The sequence below is a fragment of the Lagopus muta genome, chromosome 1 (genome assembly GCF_023343835.1).
Source record: "Lagopus muta isolate bLagMut1 chromosome 1, bLagMut1 primary, whole genome shotgun sequence".
Classification (NCBI taxonomy): Eukaryota; Metazoa; Chordata; class Aves; order Galliformes; family Phasianidae; genus Lagopus; species Lagopus muta.
This window is the reverse complement of record NC_064433.1, coordinates 33,258,597-33,281,015: the sequence shown is the minus strand read 5'-3', so window position 1 is coordinate 33,281,015 and position 22,419 is coordinate 33,258,597. Positions and strand designations below refer to the sequence as shown.

General features: G+C 41.6%; 1 protein-coding gene across 5 annotated transcripts in view; it reads right to left on the bottom strand.

Moving 5' to 3' along the window:
- The window catches only part of TBC1D30 (TBC1 domain family member 30), a 49,917-nt gene extending 27,811 nt beyond the window's left edge, over positions 1-22,106 (bottom strand). The window contains exons 1-2 of one of the 5 annotated variants that reach the window (XM_048944118.1): positions 21,822-22,106; positions 19,804-19,968 (exon numbers count right to left, since the gene is read on the bottom strand). In XM_048944118.1, the coding sequence (XP_048800075.1) occupies positions 19,804-19,968; positions 21,822-22,062 (406 nt within the window). In that variant the 5' untranslated portion in view covers positions 22,063-22,106. Of the gene's footprint in view, positions 1-849; positions 1,628-19,803; positions 19,969-21,821 lie in introns of those variants that run through there. The other 4 variants (XM_048944125.1, XM_048944136.1, XM_048944146.1 and 1 more) reach the window with 4 other exon arrangements.
- Positions 22,107-22,419: the final 313 nt, after the last annotated feature.

Sequence of the window (22,419 nt, the reverse complement as noted above, 5' to 3'; positions counted from 1 at the left end):
CCAGAAACGAATCTCAAACACAGAAGCAGTGAGCACTACACGATTCTAAAAGCAGCCTTGCACACAAGTGCCTGACACACAATGGGAAAATGACCCCTATGTATTGCTGTGCATTGCTATAGGTTTTTTCCAGGCTTACACATTTTCTGTAGGCCTAAGATCAGTCAAGAAATAACAATGCTTCTGCGACATTTAACAGCTTGACATTAGAAACCGAATCTAGATTTCCAGTACTCAGAAACTCAAAGATCCACTATTCTGAAGACGAGCAACCACAATCTAGCCCTCAGCAAAGATCACCCCTTAGCGTTTCTGCTGAGCGCCCGTCCCCCTGGAGCACGTCCCTACCCGCCGGCTGACCACGGGAGCTCACGGGACGCTGGCGCTGATGTAAGCTGCAGAACCGCAGCTGCGCGTCCCTCGGATGTGAGCGCAGCCGGCAGCGCGCCGCAGACAAAGGCCGGGAGGCTCGGGGAGCCGGCAGCGGGCGAGCGACGCTGGGCTTCGTCACATAGGGAAGGAAAGTGCCCGAGGTGGTGCGGGGCAGGAGGAGGAGGCGCGGGGCGAGCCTCAGCCCGCGACAGCCTCGCAGGCCCGGGCCCCGAGGCGCACCGCGAAGGCGGATCCCGAAGGCGCCCGGCCCGACCCCGCCTCGCCGCGCCCCGCACCCCGCGCGGACCCGGGCGGCCATTTGCCGCGGTCCGGTGCCGCCGCCTCCCCGCGCCGCGCCTACCCGCGGCCCCCATCGCGTCCGGCTGCGTCCTCCCGGCCCGGCCCGGCTCGACCCGGCCGCCTGCCCGCCCCCGCCAAGCGGCTTACGGGATTACGGCCGCCGCTCCGCTGCAATACCTGGCTCCAAGGTGCAGAGCAAGCGCGGCGCCGTGCGGGAGATGCAGCTCCGCTTCTTGAGGACGTTGCTGAGGATGGTGCCCACGCCGCCTCCCGAGCTCTGCCGCTTGAGGCATCGCCCGCCGCGCCGCAGCGAGCCCGTCAGCCGTTCCTGCCGCATGGTGCCCGCGGCTCAGCGAGCTGCCCCGGGGCTGCGGGCCGGTGGCATGGCGCGGGGGGCGGGCGGCAGCGGCTCTGCGAGCTAGCGGGGGTCTGCAGTGCGGGGAGAGGAGCGGAGGTGCAGGGAGAGAAAGAGGGAGGGCGAGCAGAGGAGAGGGGAAAAAAAGAAGGTGGGGAAAAAAAGAGAGTTGCTCCCGCCCACAATCCTAGCATCAGAGCCTGAAAACCTCCTCCAGCACCACCTGGATGCAGCAGCTCCTCACAGACATAAAGGGCGGCCCCGCTCCGGCACGGGGAGCAGCGCGGAGACAGACTGACATCCAGGACAGGCGGAGCGGGGCCGGGCAGGAATGGCAGGGCGCTCCCGATCCCACGACGCGCTGTCCAGCACGCACGCTTTCAGCATCCCCAAGTAAAAACAGCCGTTTGTATGATCCCAAATTACAGCCTCACGTCCCACTAGATACACTTCAAAAAGGAAGCTATTCAACAGCTTGAATATGTGCATTTTCAAGAGCTTTCATTTGACTCAAAAGCATCTTAAAATGTTTTGATACTAAATTTCAAGCTCTTCGTTTGATTGACAGGCAAGGGGAAGCGTTCAAAATGCTGACAGCTTTTATCACCTAAGGCAGTTGGTGCTCCAGCTGAGAGACGTATCATGGAGTTGGACTTCATGTTCCCTGTGGGTCCCTTCCAGCTGAGGTTATTCTACAATTATGACTATGTCACATGAGTCAGGCTCAAAGACCAAGCTGCCCAAAGTCTGAACCCAACTGTCCATCACTGCAGCTCTGGAACAGCAACTTGCTCCTTTTATTAAACATGTCTGCCAGGTGCAATATGGAAACGGGCAACAGATAAGCAGTAAAGCCAACTGCATAAAGGATACCCCAACAAAACAAAACAAAAAAGCTGTTTTTAAAAATCAGTTACAGCTAATCTAGAAGTTGAGCTATATCTAGAAGCTTTTATTTTTGCAGAGTAGTGTGAATTTGTTCATGCCTCTTTAAATATCTGGTTTGGTTCTGCAGAGAAGTCACTACATTCGAGCTGCCAGCTCGCACTCTGAACAGATAATTAAGTCTGTGTGTCGGTGGTTCTTTTTTTAACAAAGGTGACACTTCCCTGCTGATGTAGATGATGCAAATCACTTTACTTCAGTGCCAGCTGGAGATGATTTAGTGGTTAAAGCATAAAATTTGAAACGAATTAATCTCACTAGGTGTACAGATTGTACCAGTGGGACCGCAGCAGAAGTACTTACACACAGAAATAACCACATAATCTGGTATTTTTCTCTTCTTCCTTTGGCACCATATGCAAGTAGTACCACATCCTTCTTTGATCATTCCAACACTGGCTAGCTCAATGCTACCAACCAATGGGCAAAGTCAAACTTTCAGGACATGATTAAGGGTATCCATACTCAGTCATCTCACCAAATTGGTGATAACAATATCTTACCTCCAATTGTTAAACAACTGCAAGTCAGCTCTAAGAAAGACATCAATGCTTAAATGATGAAGATAACCAGCTGCTTTGGTACAACCAGAGGAAGAGTACAGAGTTCTTGTTACTGTAGTTTCTCCTACTTGTCATCTTGTTGCTGCGTGAAAACCCAGAAACAAACAGGACAGTAATTCTGTGACTCAGAATGGCCACTTTCTCAAGGACCAGCACACCACTAAGGGCACTTGCCCACATGGCAGCCAATTAATCCAACATTACTCTTAAGAAAAATGCAAAAATGAACTTTAAGAGACAAAATGAAAAAGCCAAGGCATACTAATGGTTTTGATGACTCATTGGATCATCAGCTCAAATGGATTTCAGAGATAGGGCTAAGCCTCCCATTATGTATATACATACATATTTTAAGGACAGGAGCGGAGCTTCTAGAAAAATAGATGGCATCTTTTTTAACACTGATCAGGCAAAACCTCTGATTTGGCAGTTGCAAGCATTCTCTGTCCCACTCCCTGGAATTGCAGACATCTAATCATGACACTGCATGCACAGCTTGTATAAGTTTGCCACAGTCACCATTAAGTTGTAAATAGTCTTCAACAACATGGAAATTTCAAAGCACAGAGAGAATAAAGCTCACAGACAAATCACCAGCTCCAAGCTGGGGTAAAAGCAACAATTTAAAACCAAAGATGTCGCCAGTCACCATTAATCTACATTGCTACACAAAGTCATAAAAGGCTGGCCACATTAACAAGTTCTTAGCTACATTACCAGCAAGCCAGATGGCGTTCAGAAATGATTAATAAATAAATAAATTCAAGAGCCTTGGCTGGTCCAGTTACTTCACCTCTACATACTTCATGATTATCAATCTGAGCCTTTACGTTTCCCCTTTACTACTTCTTTTTTATTTATAGTTCATTTATTCCCTCCCACACAACACAGTCACTTTCTGAAAAGCCTTTCCTCCTCATTTTGTATGTCTTTGCAGTCTCATCACCACCTGCTAACCATGCCTTTATAAACCCTGAGGATATCTCATAAGAAATCCTCCATGACAAGTATAACATGCTCAGTTCCCACAGTCTGCCTTCTGGTGAATTGTCCTATGACCACCATAAGGTTTTGACATTGAAGAACCAACTCTGCTCTATTTACCTTACTCCTCACCATTCACCATCCCACTCCCCTTCTGTCTGCACTGGGATAATGAGTTCAAGATGCAGCTAGAAAGGGAGAATAAACATCAGCAGTGACAGAATGGGGCTGCAGAGCAATCTTGCAATTAAAGAGAAGGATATATCCTTTTGCACAAAGCTTTAGCTACTCAAATCCAGAACTCAGGCACACTTCACTGGTTCTTGTAAAAAATGCACAAAGAAGACTAAACATAACCAAAAGACTAAAAGTCATAAGCCATTTTCAGCTGGGTCATTGTATTTCACGTGTTTCATATCCCTCCCTTTATTTTATATGAAAGCATAGAGACCTTCCATAATTCTCATTTGCACCACATCTCTGTAAAAGGTTAAACAGCTAAAGTCTGGGGAGAAAGCTTGTTTGCCATGCTTTGGGATACCTGTGTTAGCAAAATATTTAACCAGCAACTTTTATTTTATAGGAAAATTGTATAGAATGTCATGCTTTTTAAAATGTGATGAAAATCCTTTTAGTACCTACACAAGTATTTACACAGATGTGTTTAAAAGCAGGAGGTGGTAGAACTGTACTGCATATATACACGAGAGAAAAGGCAAGTTCTAGGAAAGTTCCAGTTTAAGCCGTCAAAACAAGAGGCAGGAAGGTTTAAGAATGCCCTGCCTTGTATACAATGTCAAACAGCAGGTACTAGAATACCTTCCTAACCTCTAAGTGGAATTACATTTCCCACTAAGTTAAATATTAAGCCTCAAATGTGACTTACGCTAAGACCTTTTCTCTCAACAATTTTATGCATTATTCAGTCATCACAGTTAAAAAAAGCAGTTCAAAAGTTTTTATACTATACTTCATCTCAAAACATTTTAGAAACTATGTTTAGGCAGCATCACTGCACTAGCTGCCTGTACAATGATTACTAGATGGCATGTACATATCAATAATATAATGGAAAATACGTATTACAATAACAGGTAAAAGCTATTTCATTAACCTCATGATAGGCCAATTGCCTGCGAAGGCATTATTATTACACAGAATTCTGTAACAGTCTACAAAATATAACCGTAAAATGTAATTCCATTACCATTTGGCTTCACATAGCTGAAATAGTAAATCAAGAAATTTGGAATCCATACCAACACACATTATGATGTGCACTCTAATTCATCATGAACTTCAAAGAGAAAAAAACAACACTTTCGAATTGTAGTGTCTAGGAGAAAACATGTGGAGTGAAATGAAATGCGCCCACTTTTGAAGGATGACAGAATGAGACAGTTTGAGTTCTCCTAGGAAGCAAAACTATTTTAAATACACTTATTCCATTAAACCATCTTCTCCATTGGAGCACAGCATTTCTATCCTATCCAATTCTACAGGAGTTCTATTACTAAACAACCATCCTGCCAAAAACAGTGTATTTTTGCTCTATCCTAAAAGCCACTCTCATCTAATATAGGCTCTTGAACCAAGCTGAAGTTAATATTTTAACAATGCCATGACAGCTTCACATTATGATGTAAAACAAGCTTAATTCATCTGACAACTTGAGAAGAGGCTTTTGGCTAGCTGAATCTCTGGCACTAAAGGGGCATAGGTGCTACAGCAGTGCTGTGTCCTTGAACACGAGCTCCTGCCAGGCGGCCTAGCTCTTCTCTCACCCCAGCCTGCATCTACAGCATCACCTCTTGTACTGGCAGTACTGCTATGCAGGCTCTTTTTTGGATTTCCAACCTCAGACAGCACAGGAAAGCAGATGCTCTGATGTACCCGCTGACTGCAACTGCTGTGTGGACAACCAAGCACAACAGAGCCTGCAGGACTGCTTTGCATGGCCACAGTTGCACAAGCATGGGAAAAAGGAGCCTATGGGTAGAGGAAGACAGATTCATTTTACAACCACAGGAAACATGTTGTAAACACAAGAAAAAAAAAAAAAGATTTTGGACTAACTGTCAGTTCTGTTACTAAGCTGATCTCTGTTCTCATACAAGTCAAGCAGGGTTATCTGCTTTGGACAAGGGATAATGCTGGAGTCTGAAAAAAAATAGAAGTTTTGCTATTGTCTTTGTGTCTGGTGAAGTTCACCTTGTGTACTTTCCCTAGGTTGAGCTCAGGAAAATAATTCAGTGTGTTGACACACCATTGTCAACACAGCATTAATATTTTAAGGTTTTCCATTCATTAGTACTTGGAAGGTAAATGTGACAAAAGAGTCCAGGACCTTGTTTTGTCCTATATTAGATATCATAGAAAGAAAAGAAGAAAAAAAAAAAAGAGTGAGAGCCAATCCTTGCTACAAAGGTATTCAGTGCAAATATAAACTACTCAACGGACAGGAAATAATATCTATCATTTTTAGAAATAGAAAATCAAGACTTAAAAGATTAGTCTCACGAAGTGTGCAGCAGAACTGAGAAACATATCCCAACATGCTCAGTTCTAGCCCAGGGCTACCTCTTCCTTTAGACTGCACACACCCTTCTTGTTTTTCCCTACAAAAACTGACAGCTTAGAGAGTAAATACTCTTTAACAGTGCCTTATTTTGAAGGAAGCCCTTAACACAGCCCACTTGTTCTTGGAGAAATTAAGGCAAAGTAGAGGGAATCTCAGGAATTCTTAGTACAGAGCTCACTGGCAACAGGGCTTTGTTTATAGCTGTCTGAAAGAGAATATTGCCTGCATGTCGTTTAGCTGTATTTACCAAGGACTGAGTTAGAGAACATAATTAAAATAGCACCATTTACTACAGTGTGTATTTGGAAATTAATCCACAAGACTCCTGTGGTAAGAAGCTCACAGAAGTATACACGCTACAGGGTCCTTAAGCTTAGTATAATTGGGACTGGGCCAGGAAATAACTTCAGATCCAAGATTACTAACTATGATACTTGGTATTTTTTCTTGGTTCTTCTGCTTTTTTCTTCATTCTCCTGCTTTCCCCAATCCACACTATCCACTCTTGCCTTCCACACTATATGTGTATACTAGGGCATGAAAGGCAAGGGCAAAGAGAAGGTCCCTTCAATATAGCCAGCTCTCCCTACATCACCTACCCACAAATGTGTGTTGTAATTTATCTTTTTGGAGTGAGGGACATTTACACCGGAAAGTTTATTCACAAGTTGAATTATATTTATCACACATAGCTTCTTGAAATTTTTGGCAGATAAGTATGCCTGGGAGGTATGCCAAACTTTTGCATCAATGAAAAGACCTCAAAAATCATCTGTCTTTAATGAAGACACCTGCAAATCAGTTGTGGAAGCAGTTGCTAGCAGAATGGGATGGAGCTGTGATGACCAGTTTCCTATGTAGAGAGGCACCACACTCCTAGGCAGTCAGTCAGTGCAGGTAAGACTTCCTGAAGGCCCCTTGCTTCCCATATTGTTCTCAAAGTAGCACAAACAATGCTTATGCAGTTGGATTATGTGTGTGAGAATGTGGAAGCCCTCAATAGTATCACAGACTGCTAAACCAAAAGTACGGAGACACTTGTAACCCTCTTGAACCCATCCATAGCATCTCCCCGTTTGTAAAGATGTAGTTATTTCTACAAAAATGGAGCAGCAGAAAGACCTGGCAGCTGTGCAGTACCAGGACTCACTAAGGCAAACAACAGAACTGCACATTTATGTCTCCCCAGACCTACACAAAGACCCCACTTTCCTGAGTCCTTTAAAACCTGTCCCCAAAACACAATCACACTGAAAGCTAGGAATTACGCTAATATTCAAATGCTATAACAAATTATTAACTCTTCTCACCATGTCACCAGCTCTCACAATCACATTATTTAAAAAGTTCATTTTCTGCAGCATCTGCAGTTTCTAGACAAAACCATTTTTGAGGATGGAAAAATTACATTTGCTGATAACACAGCAACACTGTGCACATAGTGACAACAACCCATGCCAATGGGTTAGGTACAAAGAGCGACCAAACTCATTCCAGGCCCACCAATGGGAAATGCCTGTTCCCAGAGTTTAACATGAGAGATCTGAAAGAATTTCTGAAAAGCAGAAACCAAATTATGCTTTGTAAACATCATACGCCACAGACCAAAGGCACCTCAAATATATTCAGAAAGAAAAAAAAAAAAAAAGATAACCTGATGTTACCAACTTGATGTGATTTGAAAACCTTTACTTTAACATAGTGTGCTGTGGCTGCACTGACAGGACAAGGCAGAGATTTAACTCAGAACTGTCCTTATAGGAAACAAAAAGACTTTGGAATATATGGTTGCTTGATCACAGGACAGTAATAACTTAATTCCCCTTGTTAAGCCAGTAATAGAGGGCAACATACTTGCACAACTGAGTAAGCCTGACTCTGTAACTCCGTAAAGCTATTTCTACTCATCACAGCACCCATAAATTCTAATTCTGGTCTGCAGCACTGTATTAGAATAGGTGCTGTACAATCACAGAAAGACAGCCTGCCTGCTTTAAAAGAAAGAAATAAAAGAAAACACAGCAGCATAATACAGAGAGACAGTAAGATTATATTGGTAAGCATAATGGATAGCAGCAGTAGTCAGAATATAAGAGATGCTACTGCATTTCTGTAGGCTTCGCAGTAGAAATGAGTAACAAAGGAAAAACCTGAAGGAGGACAACAAGGTGGCATGAGGTCAATAAGAGGGCCAAGGGATTACATTTTAATCAACTTCAACATGGATAAACACCTATAAGAAAACCCCAACACATGGGGAAATTTAGAAGGTGCTTGTTTTAAAATGCTAAGTGAAGGATGAAGGATGAAGGTGTGACAAAACCTGGAACAGTGGACAGGAAATGACAAATAAGTGACAATACTAGGTTGCAAAGAGTTTTGTATGTTAAAGCAATGAAAGCAAGATGATAACTATACCTTTGAAGACTAAGAGAAGCAGAAGCACATAGCACACATAGAAACACCTATGCACCAATATTAAAATACAAATGTGTCAATCTCAAACTGAAGTCTTCAGTTAACTCTTTGTATATATCATGTCTTCTAAAAGGGCTTAAGTACACTCATCAAAAAGAGTTTGGGAAGCATTCAGCGTCCCAAATGCTTCCAACTGGCTCTTAATCAGAGGGAAGTGATAGATAAGTCAGCAATATGGATCTTTTCATGTTGTGAAATTACAAGGAAAGGGGAGGGGGAATTGTGAACAACAGCATTCAAGTTTATTTTTTCCTAATTAGGTGCAACTACATGAATTCATTCTGAAGTCAACACTGCCATTTGAGGAACAGAGCAACCAGTACTGTCCTGGTGAAGGACAGAAAGAAATCCGTTGTGAGGCAAAGAGCAAAAGTCAATTTATTTCACTCATCTCATTTATGCACTGGTTATAACAGTAAAGCAGATCACATGCAGTTACATTAAGCAGATATTTGCATTTCATGAGCAAGGTTAAAGACATATCATGCAGGCATTGCTATAGTAACAACGCATTTTAACTGCAGTAGTAAACAGCATAAAGTCTCATGTTAGCCAGTGGAATAAAAATCACAGCAATGCCTTTGTGCCCAATAAAATATATATGGAGCACATTTTAACTAGAATGTCACAGCAGATGCCTTTTTTGTCAGAGAAATTATCTGCTTCTACTGAAACATAATACTATTTTCATAAGGGAAACACTAAGAAAAATCACTGAAGAGGCCTACCTAAAAGTATTGCTGATAAATGTAAGAACTAAGAAATGTTCCCTTACCTTTCCAAATGATGGAAAGCAAATGCATGTCTTGGACAGTATACACAGCATACAGTATGCCCCAGAATCCCACTTCAAAGTCACATGATCATTTAAAAAAACTAATCACCAAATAAGCAGAAAATATTAATGTAATACAGTAAAAAGAATACAAAAAAAATATCATTTTGACAGTTTTTATTTGTAGTCATGTTTAAATATTTACAGAACAGAGTTCACAGTATATTGCAGGCTCTCAGGTCTCAAACGGAGGCACTCTTGCCTTATTAGAATTTGATTATTTGCTTAGCATCTAACATAGAAATTGAATATCACAGTGTGAATTGCCAACTTGGTTGATTTCAACTGCTATTTCAGAAAAAGCAAGATTTTAATCTTCCAAACAAAAATAATGAGAGTAAAACCAGTATGTCTCCAAGAAAAGATTTGTTCACAAAAAGAACACTTTCAAAGATCTTTGACTGTAAAGTGACTACCTAAGCTAGAAAAAAGACTAAGCAAAAAATGCCTTTGCTTTGGGCTGTGAAGCACTGTGGAGATAGAGCCATGTTTATATATGAAGTTTTTAGATATCATTTCTTATTTGCAGTAATGCTAAGGACCTGCATCAAAGACCAAGCTCAAAATGTGCAAGGTGTTCTGTATATACTTAGCAAAAAAGACACACTGTCCCCAGCTGCCCCTACTTTCTAGCAAGGATCCTCCCTTTCACAGCTTGTGGCCTCCATGGATGGAGTTTCAGTAGAGAGGAATGGAACAAAACCCTTTCTGGGGTTGCAGAGGAAAATGTTCACTCCAACAGAAGCTAATGGATTTAGTAGGACTGCAAATCTTGATCAGTCAGAATGGAAGTCACCCAACAGTCAAGACCTTTGATTGCATATACATCAGTTGCTGCTTGCAGATGCCACTAGTCCTCTAAGAAATGTAAATGTTCCCATTACATTTTGTTTGTAAATGAAACTACTGCAAGCTTTCAGACCACATAATTCCCTTCTCCATCTACCACGTGGGCCATAACTTCACAAAGCACTTCTGCAACTGCCAATAAAGGAAGTGACTAACATAAAGCAAAAGAACTTCAAACTAACTTTGCATGTCCCACTCTTATTATAAATTTGTTTTCCAGGAGGGCCTCTCACCATTTGTTTGTTCAGAGACCAGCTCATTAAATTCCTGACTTCACTGGGCTTCTCTAGGTATTACCACAGATCTTTAGAACTAATTCCTCAAATTAATATTCTCTTGAAAAAAATAATAATAATAAAATCAGCTATATATACTGATTACCTACCCACTCTGACTTCCTTCAGTGGATAACTATTTCTCCTTCAGGATCTAAGGCTCACTGTTGCTGTCAGTGATGACTAGTTGAGGCTAGAAACCAGCAGCAACATATTGAAAATAAATCCTTCAAACTGCTACCTATCAATGATGCCTAATGCAAGCCAAGAACCACAAACTGTACATGCTTTGTATTTTGGCAACATGTACTGTATGGATGACAAGGAAAGCATTACATTGATTGGTACTAAGTTGTTACAATTTTAGAGAGGCATATAAACTTATGAGTGATTTAATTGCTAATAAAACATAATAGAAGGTTTCAAATTTTAAAAGGTTTCAGATAATACTAATAATTCTTTCTTCTTTTACAAAGGTGTTACAGTAAGATGATGTAACAAGGAGATGTAACAGACTTCACTTCTCTGGCAAATTTCAAGTGTATACAAAGAGCACTCATTCACTGCTCAGCAAGTCAAATTCAGTTTATTACTAACTTCAAGGAGCAAAACATTTTAAATATGAGGAAATCTCCAGAGTAGCATAGAATTATAACCAGGAGTATTGATCTGAAAGGACTAAATTCACAGCCCACTCTTTTAACACCTCATTTTTAAATTCAAGCTTATCTCACAGAACTGCAAAAACATAGCTGCTAGGACTGTCTGATGCTTCAAAAATCAGTCGATTCCTAGCACTAATTATCCCAAGCAGCTGTTATCCTCCATTTGATCTACAATATCCAGGAAATCTCTTCTTCAAAGACTAACTCAACTGAAGAACTTTTTGTGTGTGATATTCAGAGATAAAATTCACTTATACTGCTTAAACGCTATGCACTCTGTTGAACATTTTCAGTGAAGCTCCATTAACCTTCCTGAAAATTCACGATAATTTCCAAAATAAATAAATAGCATTTCATTAGGAGAAAGAAGAATGAAGAACAGCAAGGTTAACAGTACTAAAGTATAATCCCTAGAAGAATTAAGAAGTAGGTACTGCTAAACTAGACAACTGTGAAAGACTGTGCACACAATCTAACTGCACAGCTTTTTCTCTCGGGGTATTTCCAGCAAAAGATTAAGGATTGTATCATTTGTACTATAGTTAGGTAACAGACACAGCCACCCATCCTGTGAGTTCACGTATACAAACAAACCCATACATCTTGAATGCTCGAAGTTTCCCATAAATGTCAGGTGTTTTCACTACTTGCAGGTGCAAGAGTAGATCTGTGATCAGATCAGAAGTGTCCAAAGGAGGTATGAATCATGACTGCTGGCTATCTCCATCACGTGCTCCCAGCATGCGTCACCCCTTCTCACATGGCCTTTTGCAGCACTGGTTGTACAGCCAGCTTCCTCTCAAATTCCCCTTTAAAGCTGTGAATTCCTAGTATCCCAGATATCCTGGACACAGCAAAGCTCATGCCTACTTTTAGTTCTGCTGTTGCCTGTGTTACACAGAGCTGTGGGCTGAGCCCTTTGCTGGGCCAGGGCACACGCTCCATTCCTTCCAGCCCTGCCTGGCACTCCCCTGCCCCAGGCAGGCTCCCTGGCTTGGAACGATGAGCTCAGCTTCACACTGATCCTGTGCGGAAGTCAGCATCTCAGCTCATTTAACCACAACATACTCACTGTGACTTTAATAAAAACCTTGCTTTTCCAGTTCTTCAGGGAACTGTGAGGCCAATCAAACTTCACTGCAGATGAGGAATCCATCTCAACGCACAGAGAGAACAACGTTGCCTGACAGAGTTGTTCCTAATGTCACGATTGACTGACTAGGGACTGCAGATGATGAACAGGCAGTTCTGACTGTTTGCTGTCAGCAAACAACAGCATCCTTCCTTTGGCTGACTGAACAATCTCCTTAGTTTGAGCTGATCCAGTACCACCTCTCTCAGTTATAGCTGTACTGAAGAAATAAGATGTCACTGATGTGAGAACCACTTTGTTCAGACAAATTCATATATAGCTACTACCAGAGCATTACTTGATAAGGAATCCAAAAAAAAAAGAAATTCAGCTGCAATAATCTATCAGATTAGTCTACATTTCTAATACTCAGCAAGCATTTTATGTAACAAGTACTATCCAATACATCAACTTCTCATGGCACAGCTGTTGTGAAAAACAGTTCAGCGCACTCAAAATTCTATGTGCATAACAAAACTAATCCCAGGAGGTCTGCTATCGCTTTGCAACAGGAACAGGGCTACAGCTACACAGAAGAATATGGAAAAGGCAGCAATCAACCTTAGTTGTATGCACGTACAAAATAAATACATTCTCAGATGTAGCACTAAGTCAAGCTTTTCTTTGCTGTCACAGCTGCTAACACAATGACAAAGAATATTAATATCCTGTAAGAAACACTGTATGACAAGAATGTGTCAGTGATCCTGCAATCTATGCATTTACATACAGAGCAGTCTGCACTTCTGATTGCAAAATGGGCCTAGATTCAGCAGCAAAATTATTGTTTACAGAAAGATGCACGGAATTCACTCATCATATCTATAATAGGCAATGAAGTATTTATTCTGGTAATATATACTGTAGCCACATTCAGCTGTTAACAACCCATCAGGTTTCTGCATCACATAAAAACGTTGTAGAGCTATTTTAATGCAGTTGGGTACGATGGTGAAAGCATCAACCACTGCTTGGATGGTGACTATTTATAGGGTGATAGCAGCAGAGATCAACTATGAGACTGTACTATGACACTGTACACACAGATCAATTTGACATCACTTTACCCCCACCCCAGAAGTCTGTCATTTCCCAAGGCAAGAATTCAAAATGAAGAGAAGAAAGCATGCAGATATATGGCTCTAAAGTTTGCAGGCCCCACAGTCTATACAGAAGGGGGATGTCATGGTTGTTTGACCAGGTCTCACTGCACTCCATCGGGTGAAGGCTGGTTATCTCCTAAACCATGAGAGCTGGTAACTCCTAAACCATGCCTGGTACAATATACCATCAATCCAAAGTGCCTGAAAGTGTATAAGCATAGAACTTGACCAGATGCCCAAGGCTCATAACAAAAGCAATCCTCCTGGATCCTGCCAAAGCAGCAGTCAAGACAGTTTTCTTAGCTAAACTCTGAAGGAGCCCACAGTAAAAGCCCTTTCTGAGAACTGTGCAGATTTTAGCCAATGACAGAACATATGATCATAAAACATCAACAGGGACATATTTTGAATGCAGGCAAGACATTTCAGTATAGAGAGCTAGAGGCAAAGAGGTATAGTGAGGAATATCAGACACAGAAAAAGTAAGGATCTATATGCTCTCCAAAGAGACAGGAGGAAAATATATGGCTTAAGAATAAGTGTTAACTGTTCAGCTCCTAATCCAACTTGGTAACCTCAGTGCTGAGCAGCCAGAGTGAACTGCAGAGATGGCTGAATGTATATTCCCAGGAAAATCTCCAGTAAAAAGCTGGTTGGAAACATTAATGGAAAACTACCACAAAATACCAGCTCATGAAGAGCAAAGTCCTTCATGACAGAGTACTGTATTTGGGAAAATAACAAAACCAAACCAAACCAAAAAACCATCGTATTTCTAAATGCTAAAAACATAATTTCATTTTGACTCTTTTTGAAATTAAATGCTGTAATGTCTAAAAAATGGCTCATTACATAACATGAAATGAGAAAAGGCAAGGACTGTCAAAATCTCAACAAAGCATTTCAGCTCAAAATGTAAGCTTTCAGAATTTTGCTTCATAAGCAGTTGACTTTGTGAGTGGGTGTTTCATTTCATGTTGGAACAAGATACTTTTTGTTGCTGCATTCTAAAAGTGGAATTTCACCTAAAGAGAGGATTCCAGATTGTGTACTGCACTAAGCATTATTTTTTGCCATCTTCTGAATTTGACATTCTGCAAATGTACAGACCATTGGAACTTTTGAGTTGGGATATGATGAAATCAGAGGGTAAATCCATCCTCTCACTTTTTAGAGAAAAACAACAACAAGATGATTTCCTTTTTAGCAGTAGAAAAGGAAAGAACTTCTTCATCTCAGGAGTCAGACAACTGAAATTAATCCCAAAGTGGCCTTCTAAGGGATGCCAACTCTGTACAGTCACGATTTGCTAAGCCTGGCAAATATTCCAGTCAGATTCCTTACAATCTAGAACTCATATTACAGCTTTGTTTTTACAGTGGAGAATATCAGCATTAGAAGATGGCAGTCAGCTTTTTACAAATTACTACAGATTAGCCAAACAAGGGCTTCTGCAGACTCACACCAGCACAGATCAACCTGAAGAACTGGCCGGAGACAACAAAGTGGGATAGTCTGTCCCCACAGTGCTTACCAACACCGCCGTTGATCAAAGATGTCAACATTCATTGCCTACCTCAATTCTGCAAAAGATCTGTACTGTGTATGCACATCCCATCAACAACACAAATACACGGTAAGTCTGGTAACTTAGTTGATAGTTCTCTAGAATAAGAAACATAGCATGATAAACAGTGGCACAGCACAGCACTGAGCCAGAATATTCATAGAATCATAACATTCATTTGCAGCTCAGTTAGACTGCTTCCTCTTGCATTGCTTCCCTCAGTTTCAGCACCCTGGCTGTGCAGTTCACCAAATACCAGTTCCCAGATCCTATTCTCATCAAAATGAAGTAATCATGTAATTCACTACCTAAAAAGTCCCCAGGATTATTCAGGTTCTGATTATTTGTCACCCTTTAACAGAGCTAGCACCTTTTTTGTGTTGATAGTTTAAGTAGCTGCATTCAGTACTAAGATAGCAAGCTTCCAATAGTATTTAAAAATCAAAATCACTGGCCTTGTAACAGTGAACATCCTGTTCAGTATTCCACACTGCTGGTACTGTGTATGAAATCACTCACCCTTCTATCTCACAGACTCACTAACAGTAATCTAGAATACATAATCTAATGTTCATTATCAAATACTAAATATGACATACAACTACTTACAGAAACATTTTGCCATGACCTGGTGCATACTGATATAGACACTGTTCACAAGTAATCCTTCTCAGACCAGGCTCCTGTTGCACTGGATTCTGTTGCTCTCAGATTTGACAAAATCTTGGCTGGCTAAAGATGAATTAAATGTGATAATCAAGTGCCATTTAATTTCACAGCAGCATATTCACCATTATTAGATCCTTCTAAGGATTCTCACAGCTACCAACCTCAACAAGCCAAGCTCCAGCGTCCTGAAATACAGGTTCTCTCCTGTCCCATTACTTCACTTTCTACAAACAGGACATAAATCAGATTATGAAATCTTTACTAATCTTTACTTTAGCCCACTTCCACACCTTGAGTCATAAGTAGCATAGAGCGTCTTTGCTCTATAGCACACAGGTAACAGTTTGTTGACAATCACAACAGTTATAAATCAATAAAAATATTCAATTTATTTACTGTAGCAAATACATAATGCTCCAATAGGGAAACTGACTGTAAAGAAAATTCAACATACACTTAGCAACAAGGACATGATTCAGCAGAGGGCTGTTAGAGTTAAGGCAGTATGGTTGGGTTGCGGTTGGACTTGATGATCTTTAAGGTCTTTTCCAACCTGAGCGATTCTATGATTCTTTGATTCTATGAATTTAACAAACACCTGGAAACAATCATCACATCTTTAGGATCATTATTCTGTTTCTTTCCCATTTCTCTTTCCCCACCAAAAAGCTTCCCATGGGGAAAGGATGAAGTAGAATTAAACTAAAAACAATTCATTAGGAAAAACAAGAAGCAACCACAGCATTTCTTAAAGTGTCAAATTCATTAACATCCATGAAGGATTGAGACTGGTAATGTAAGTACACAAACATTGATGAGGTGCAGAGATAGACTAATTTGAGGATGACTCATGTGAAATGAGACTCCACAAGAAGTAAATCTCTTATTTTAAGTGTATCAAAGGAGGAATGTATTTTTGATAGATGAATTAAATAGCTATTGCTACAAAAAAGGAAATCCATCTGGCTTCAAACATCGGAGCTACTGAGTTAAATTTAAAATTAGTCAAATTGCAACAGGAAATCTAAAGAAGAGTTGGAGATGAACACAGAAAGCACACAGCCTATCTTTTAATTGCAAATGGAAATTGCAATACTAATACTTTTGATTTTTAATACAGAACACTCTCCTCTTTAATATACATTTTCGATACTAAAGTGAGGAACAACTCACAACTAACCAACTCATACTACTACAGTCTCAGACAAGGTTTTGTTAGTATCCTCTAAGTGACACACTCTCAGCAAAGAGTTCATAGCCTGGCCATCTCCCAGAGAATGCAGAGGGTACATCACTGAGGCCAGGTAACAACAGTTTGCACTACTTTCTATTGAGGCTTTCTATTGAGGTAAGATGCACTCAAAGAGATCAGAGCATTGCTACTAAGTACACACATAAAACTCCAAATATAGACTCCAAAACACTCAGCTCTCATTATCAGGAGCTTCTCAATAATCTCCACAGCCACATCGGAACTAACTATCTCAGTTCTAATTAAGATATAATTTGTCACTATTTTTCCAACTGCTTCCCATATGAAACCTAAAACTTTCCTTGTAGTGTACATTTACTTGCCTCTTGTGAAGCTCTTACGTTCATATTTAAGGAAATGATACAAAAGCTTCCAACCTACAAAACCCAAAGAGACGCACCTCAATCTCTGCATGAAATAAAATATGCTGTCTCCCCCTGCTGGCTCTGCATTAAATCAAACCACACGGAGGGAAGGGAAAAACAGAAAGCAAATATTTAGTGCCATCCTAGAGAATTCTATATTGGAGCCAATATTGAACAGCAGAATAATAACAATCTTCCAGCTCAGTTTCTAAGCACAACAACAGAGTACACTGTGAGACACAGTTAAAGTTATTATAGGTATCATAGCTCTAAACAAACTCTTAGTGAAAGGTTCTTTTGAAAATATCTCTTCATCAAAAATACAAGAGAATATTAATGCACGTTGTGTTAATATAACTTCAGTTTTGTATTGAACCAGATTTAAGCATCTGGATGTTGTCCTAAGGTTAATTTGACTGATGTTCTACCTCTACACAGAGATTTCACTATGTCAAGACAAAAAATATACGTGACAGCAGTGTTAACAAACGACAACACTCTACATAAATCAATCAAAGCATCACTGTATTATTACAAACATTGCAATGTCAGAATTAATGACACCACAGGTCAAAGATTCTTTTTTTCTTGGTCACTAAAAATATTATTTAGAGAAAAAAAATATTTAGCAACTTCTCCTTAGTTATTTGAGAAAAATTTAAAGGGTTTAGGCCAGCAGAAATATTCACATTTTGGGGTAGGACATTTTTTTTTTTAAAATGTTCCATCATGTGAATTGTTTTTTCAAAGCTGACAGGGGAAAAGTAGATCTTTTCTCTCTTAGCTTAACAGTTTTGTTGAGATTTTAGTACTTTACACACTCAGCAACTGCACTTGTCACACCTGTCTAAGCTATTACCTTCTCCTATGCTCTCACTTCTGCCACCCTCTGAGAAAACGGAAATGGGGAAGTGCTACGAAAAGAAAAGAGGAATTATCTTTCAGATGGATCAGCTCTCCAGTCTGGTTCACCACATACCACACAGTGGTTCCTGCCTATTACAATGCAGGAAGACAGTACAGAGGGAAGAACAAAAGGTTGGGAGGAAGAAAACCAGTTGTGCCTGCAGTTGGACAGCTGCTGATCACCTAACAACTCAAAGGCACAACTACTGGAAACTTGTACACCTATTCCAAAACAAATGTAGCCATAGCAAGTCATTCAAAAAAACTCCAGTGGCTTTGGATCAGATCTTTACATAAGAAATAACTCAGTTTTGGCTGTCTTGGGATACACAAGTCTGGATTTTCTGAGCCACAAGCGAAAGTTGACAATAAGTTAAACAAAAATCTGCATGCCCATGGACTGGTATTAGACAATAAACTGTCACCTTAACGTTTCAGCTGCTATCTCAAGTATTGCTGGCAAATTAATGGAAAGGGGCATTATGTTTAAAACACAAGTACAAAAGTCTCTGAAAATTGTAAAAACACATTCATATTTAGGATGAAATCCCACATCCCTCTGACTCAAAAAGTTTCTAACCATACAAATGAGATCAGGATGTTCACACCTTCAGAATTTACAGTCAGCCCTCTAAATACTTAAATGCATGCAAAATGAAAATACTCTTATTTAAAAGCAGGCTATAGCGTATGCTTAATGTTGAAAACACAAGCTGATGTTGATGAAGAAAAATAACAGGTGAGAAGTAGAAATACACCTGAAGTAGTACATGTCAGCCAAGATCTTTCATGCTATGCTTTAAGTCAACCAGAGGAATGTTTATAAATGCTTAAAAATGAATAGACCTGTAACTAAATTATGTTAGCACATGCTACTACAATGAGATTCTTTTAATAATATTTTACATGCACCTCAAAGCTCCTACCAGGCATTTCTGTGAAGTGACCATGCTTTATTTACTGTACCTGAACATTTCTGTACCTGTCACGCTGCATGTTAACAAAAAAATAAGACAGGAAACAGGTTATTTTCACATGTCCACTCTGAAGGCATATTTTCTATCTATTTTGACACATAACATTACATTTTTTCATTTTAGCAGCACTCATAAAAGCATTTCAGCATGCCTTTAGATGACAATTTTGCCAAGCCTCAAAAAAGGTTTCACTGTGTTGGAAGAAAAGGCTAAGCAATTAAAGATCAGCATTTCTCCCCTTTCCCACCTGTTCCCTCTGACACCTCCAAACACACACGTGCTGATAAAGATGTCTGGGGAAAGTAGGTTTATTTATACTAATGTTCCTCATCTTGAATCAACTCAATAGAAAGGAGTAGCACGCACTACTAACAAAATGCTAAGAAGACAGTTGCATTTGCCATCTGTAGCTACACAAAGCTGTAGCTACAACAGCCTATCTAGTCAACAGCTTAAATCAAACTGTGCTTTGCCAGGTGCCACAGACACCACTGGAAGCCAGCCATGTAAGAAACAGCACAGTCTGGCTTCATGATTTTAAATCAAAGGCAAGGGCTTAATCGAAATACTGCCCACGTTAATGAAATACACTACTTACACTAATACACATGCAAACAGAACAGCACTTACGTCGTTTCTGGGAAACTGCCTGTAAACAAGCGGTGACAATGTCGCAGTTCTTCTGGACTTTATGCACAAGCCTGTCTTTCAGCTTCAGAAGATGAAGTAACTTCGCGGATTGAACAGAAATTCTGTAATTCAGTTCCCGTTTTATAGCTGTCAATTCATCCACATCTGCCAATAAGCAGAGAAAATAACCTCAATCCAGGCCAAAACATACATAAGAAGCCTATTGTAGTTGACATGCAAAGTTACTCGCCCCCAAGGCATTTACAAATGCAAATTTCCCATAGACTGGAAGATCTATTGAAAGGGACCATCCCTGATTACAAACATTTTCAAGATCTGAGCCACAGTCTCCAATGTTCATTCAAACTGAAGTACCTCAATTAGTTGTGCAGTGTATTAAACTTAGCAACCATATTGTGATAAATCGGAACCTTCATGACAGATGCAGCAGAATACATCTCGATTAGCACAATCGGGGGTATGTTTTATATATAGAACACTGCCTGGGAAAAACATGCAAAAGGAATAAGTAAGTGGCAATAGACAAAGGAAAATGTTCAAGAACACTGCCTGCAAAGCTAGGGATGCAACTCCAGGATGAGCTCTAACTGGAAAACTATTTCCACTAAAAGGCAAATGATGTTGCTTCAGTCAGGGCCTTCACTATTTCCACTGGTTTCAGTGGCACCAGAGCTCCCAGCTCACCAAAATGACTCAGCTTACTTCTAGTGCTCCTGCTGACACTTGTGCAGCAAGCTTTAGAGATGTGGGAGAGAGTTTTGGGATTCTCTCCTCTGCGCATCCCACCAGTGAAAGTCTGGGTTTTGCCTACCACATGCTGACCTCTTCAGCTCTTTGCTACAGAACAGCCTGGTGAAATTTGCTACTGCTGTCCTGACAGCTTTCTTCCTGAGACTGTTCTCAAACCTTATTGCTTTCAGTCCAATCACACCTCTCAAAGCTGAAAGAAAAATCAATCAAAAAAAATCCATAGTGCAGTAATCTGATCCAGCGAGCAAAAAGTTGATGCCTTCAGGAAAAGCTACCATTAGTGGGATGGTGATTGGCTCATACAGCAAAACCTTCCTCAAAACTCTACAGAGCTTAACAAAAGGACAAAGTAGGCTGAAATGCTAACCAGTTGTGGGATGGGAGAGAACCAGGTATGGCAGCAAGGGCAGATGCTGGCAAAAACAACTCTGTATTCTGCAGCAGGCAGCGCATCCAGATCGGTCCCTGCTGCTCAATCAGTACCTCCCATCTCTGGGATTGGGCAAAGTGATTTCATGCCACATCGTACCAGGGAATAAAATTAAACTGTATTCCTACTGACATGGACAGTCACCACAAAAGCAGTGAGGTGAATTTTAGCCTTTCTTGTTCACTCCAGTTAGCTGTTCCTGTAAAAACCATTAATTACTGTTGCAGCAAAAGTCCTAAGTTCTAGTTCCAGGACATAAATTCCCCATGGGACATACGGAACACGAGCCCATATCCTGTAACATCGGGCTGAATACCATCATCTCATTAGGAAGCCAAACAAGGAAGCAAAAAGCTGTTTGCACAGCCTGAGAAACTGGCATGTCTATTCACCTCCTGCTTTCTGTCCTTGACAGAAACAAGGATATCCTGACATCAAGAGACAAGAGATCTTTGTATGGTCCTCTTCACCAGGCTGGCTTGCGGCTGCAAGTCCCACCCTTCAGGAAGCATTCACTGTCACAGCTGCACGGGCATCGTGAGCCCCTTGACAGCTTCATTTTGGTTCGCTTTTATTTTGAATTCATTTTGCTTTCCTTGGAGACAAGTTTACCTGCACAGTAAGCTGAAAACCGCAAAGCTGATGAGAATGACAAGAGCCTGAAAACACGGCCAGCTTTCACGGAGGAAGGAGGGAAAGAACAACAACGGATGACACCCGTTCCACCTGCCGCAGGTGAGCCCGCCCCGTTCCTCATGCCCGGACGCAGCGAACCCCGTGCCGAGCGCTGCACCGAGTGGAGGGGAGCGGCCCGTACCTTTCAGCCGCAGGTACTCGGCGCGGCTCGGCCGCTGCTGCCGCAGCTCCCGCAGGACGCGGGGAGGGGCGGCCACCTCGGCGGCGCTGTAGAGCTCGGTAAGCAGCCCGCTGACCAGCGACGAGGTGCGGCTGGAGCGGCCGCTGCCTGGCACCTCCTCGTCCTCCTCGTCTTCCTCTTCGGCTAGGCTGTCCGCGCTGCTGCCCGCCCGGCCGCCCGCGCCTCGCTCCCCCGCCTCCATCTTCCGCGCCCGCTCGGCGGCGCCGAGTTCCGGGCTCGGCTCGTTCCACGGCCGGCCGGAGGTGGCGGGGGGAGTCCGGGCTCCGGGGCGTTCCCCGCGGGCAGGAGCGACGCGAGGCCCTCCCCGCGCACCTCGCGGCGTGGTAGAGCCCGCGGCCGGGGCCGCACCTGCGGGCATCACCTACCGCCGGGGGAAGGCGCGGGCAGGGGTGAGGAGCTGGGTGGTGAAATGCAGCGGTTGGCAAAAGTGGTATTCAGAATAAAAAGCTGCGCTGTTTGTTACGGCAGGTGTTAAGCTGTGCAAAGGTATAAAACTATTAGGGAGCGTTCAAAGGAGGGTGCGGAGATGGAGAAGGGT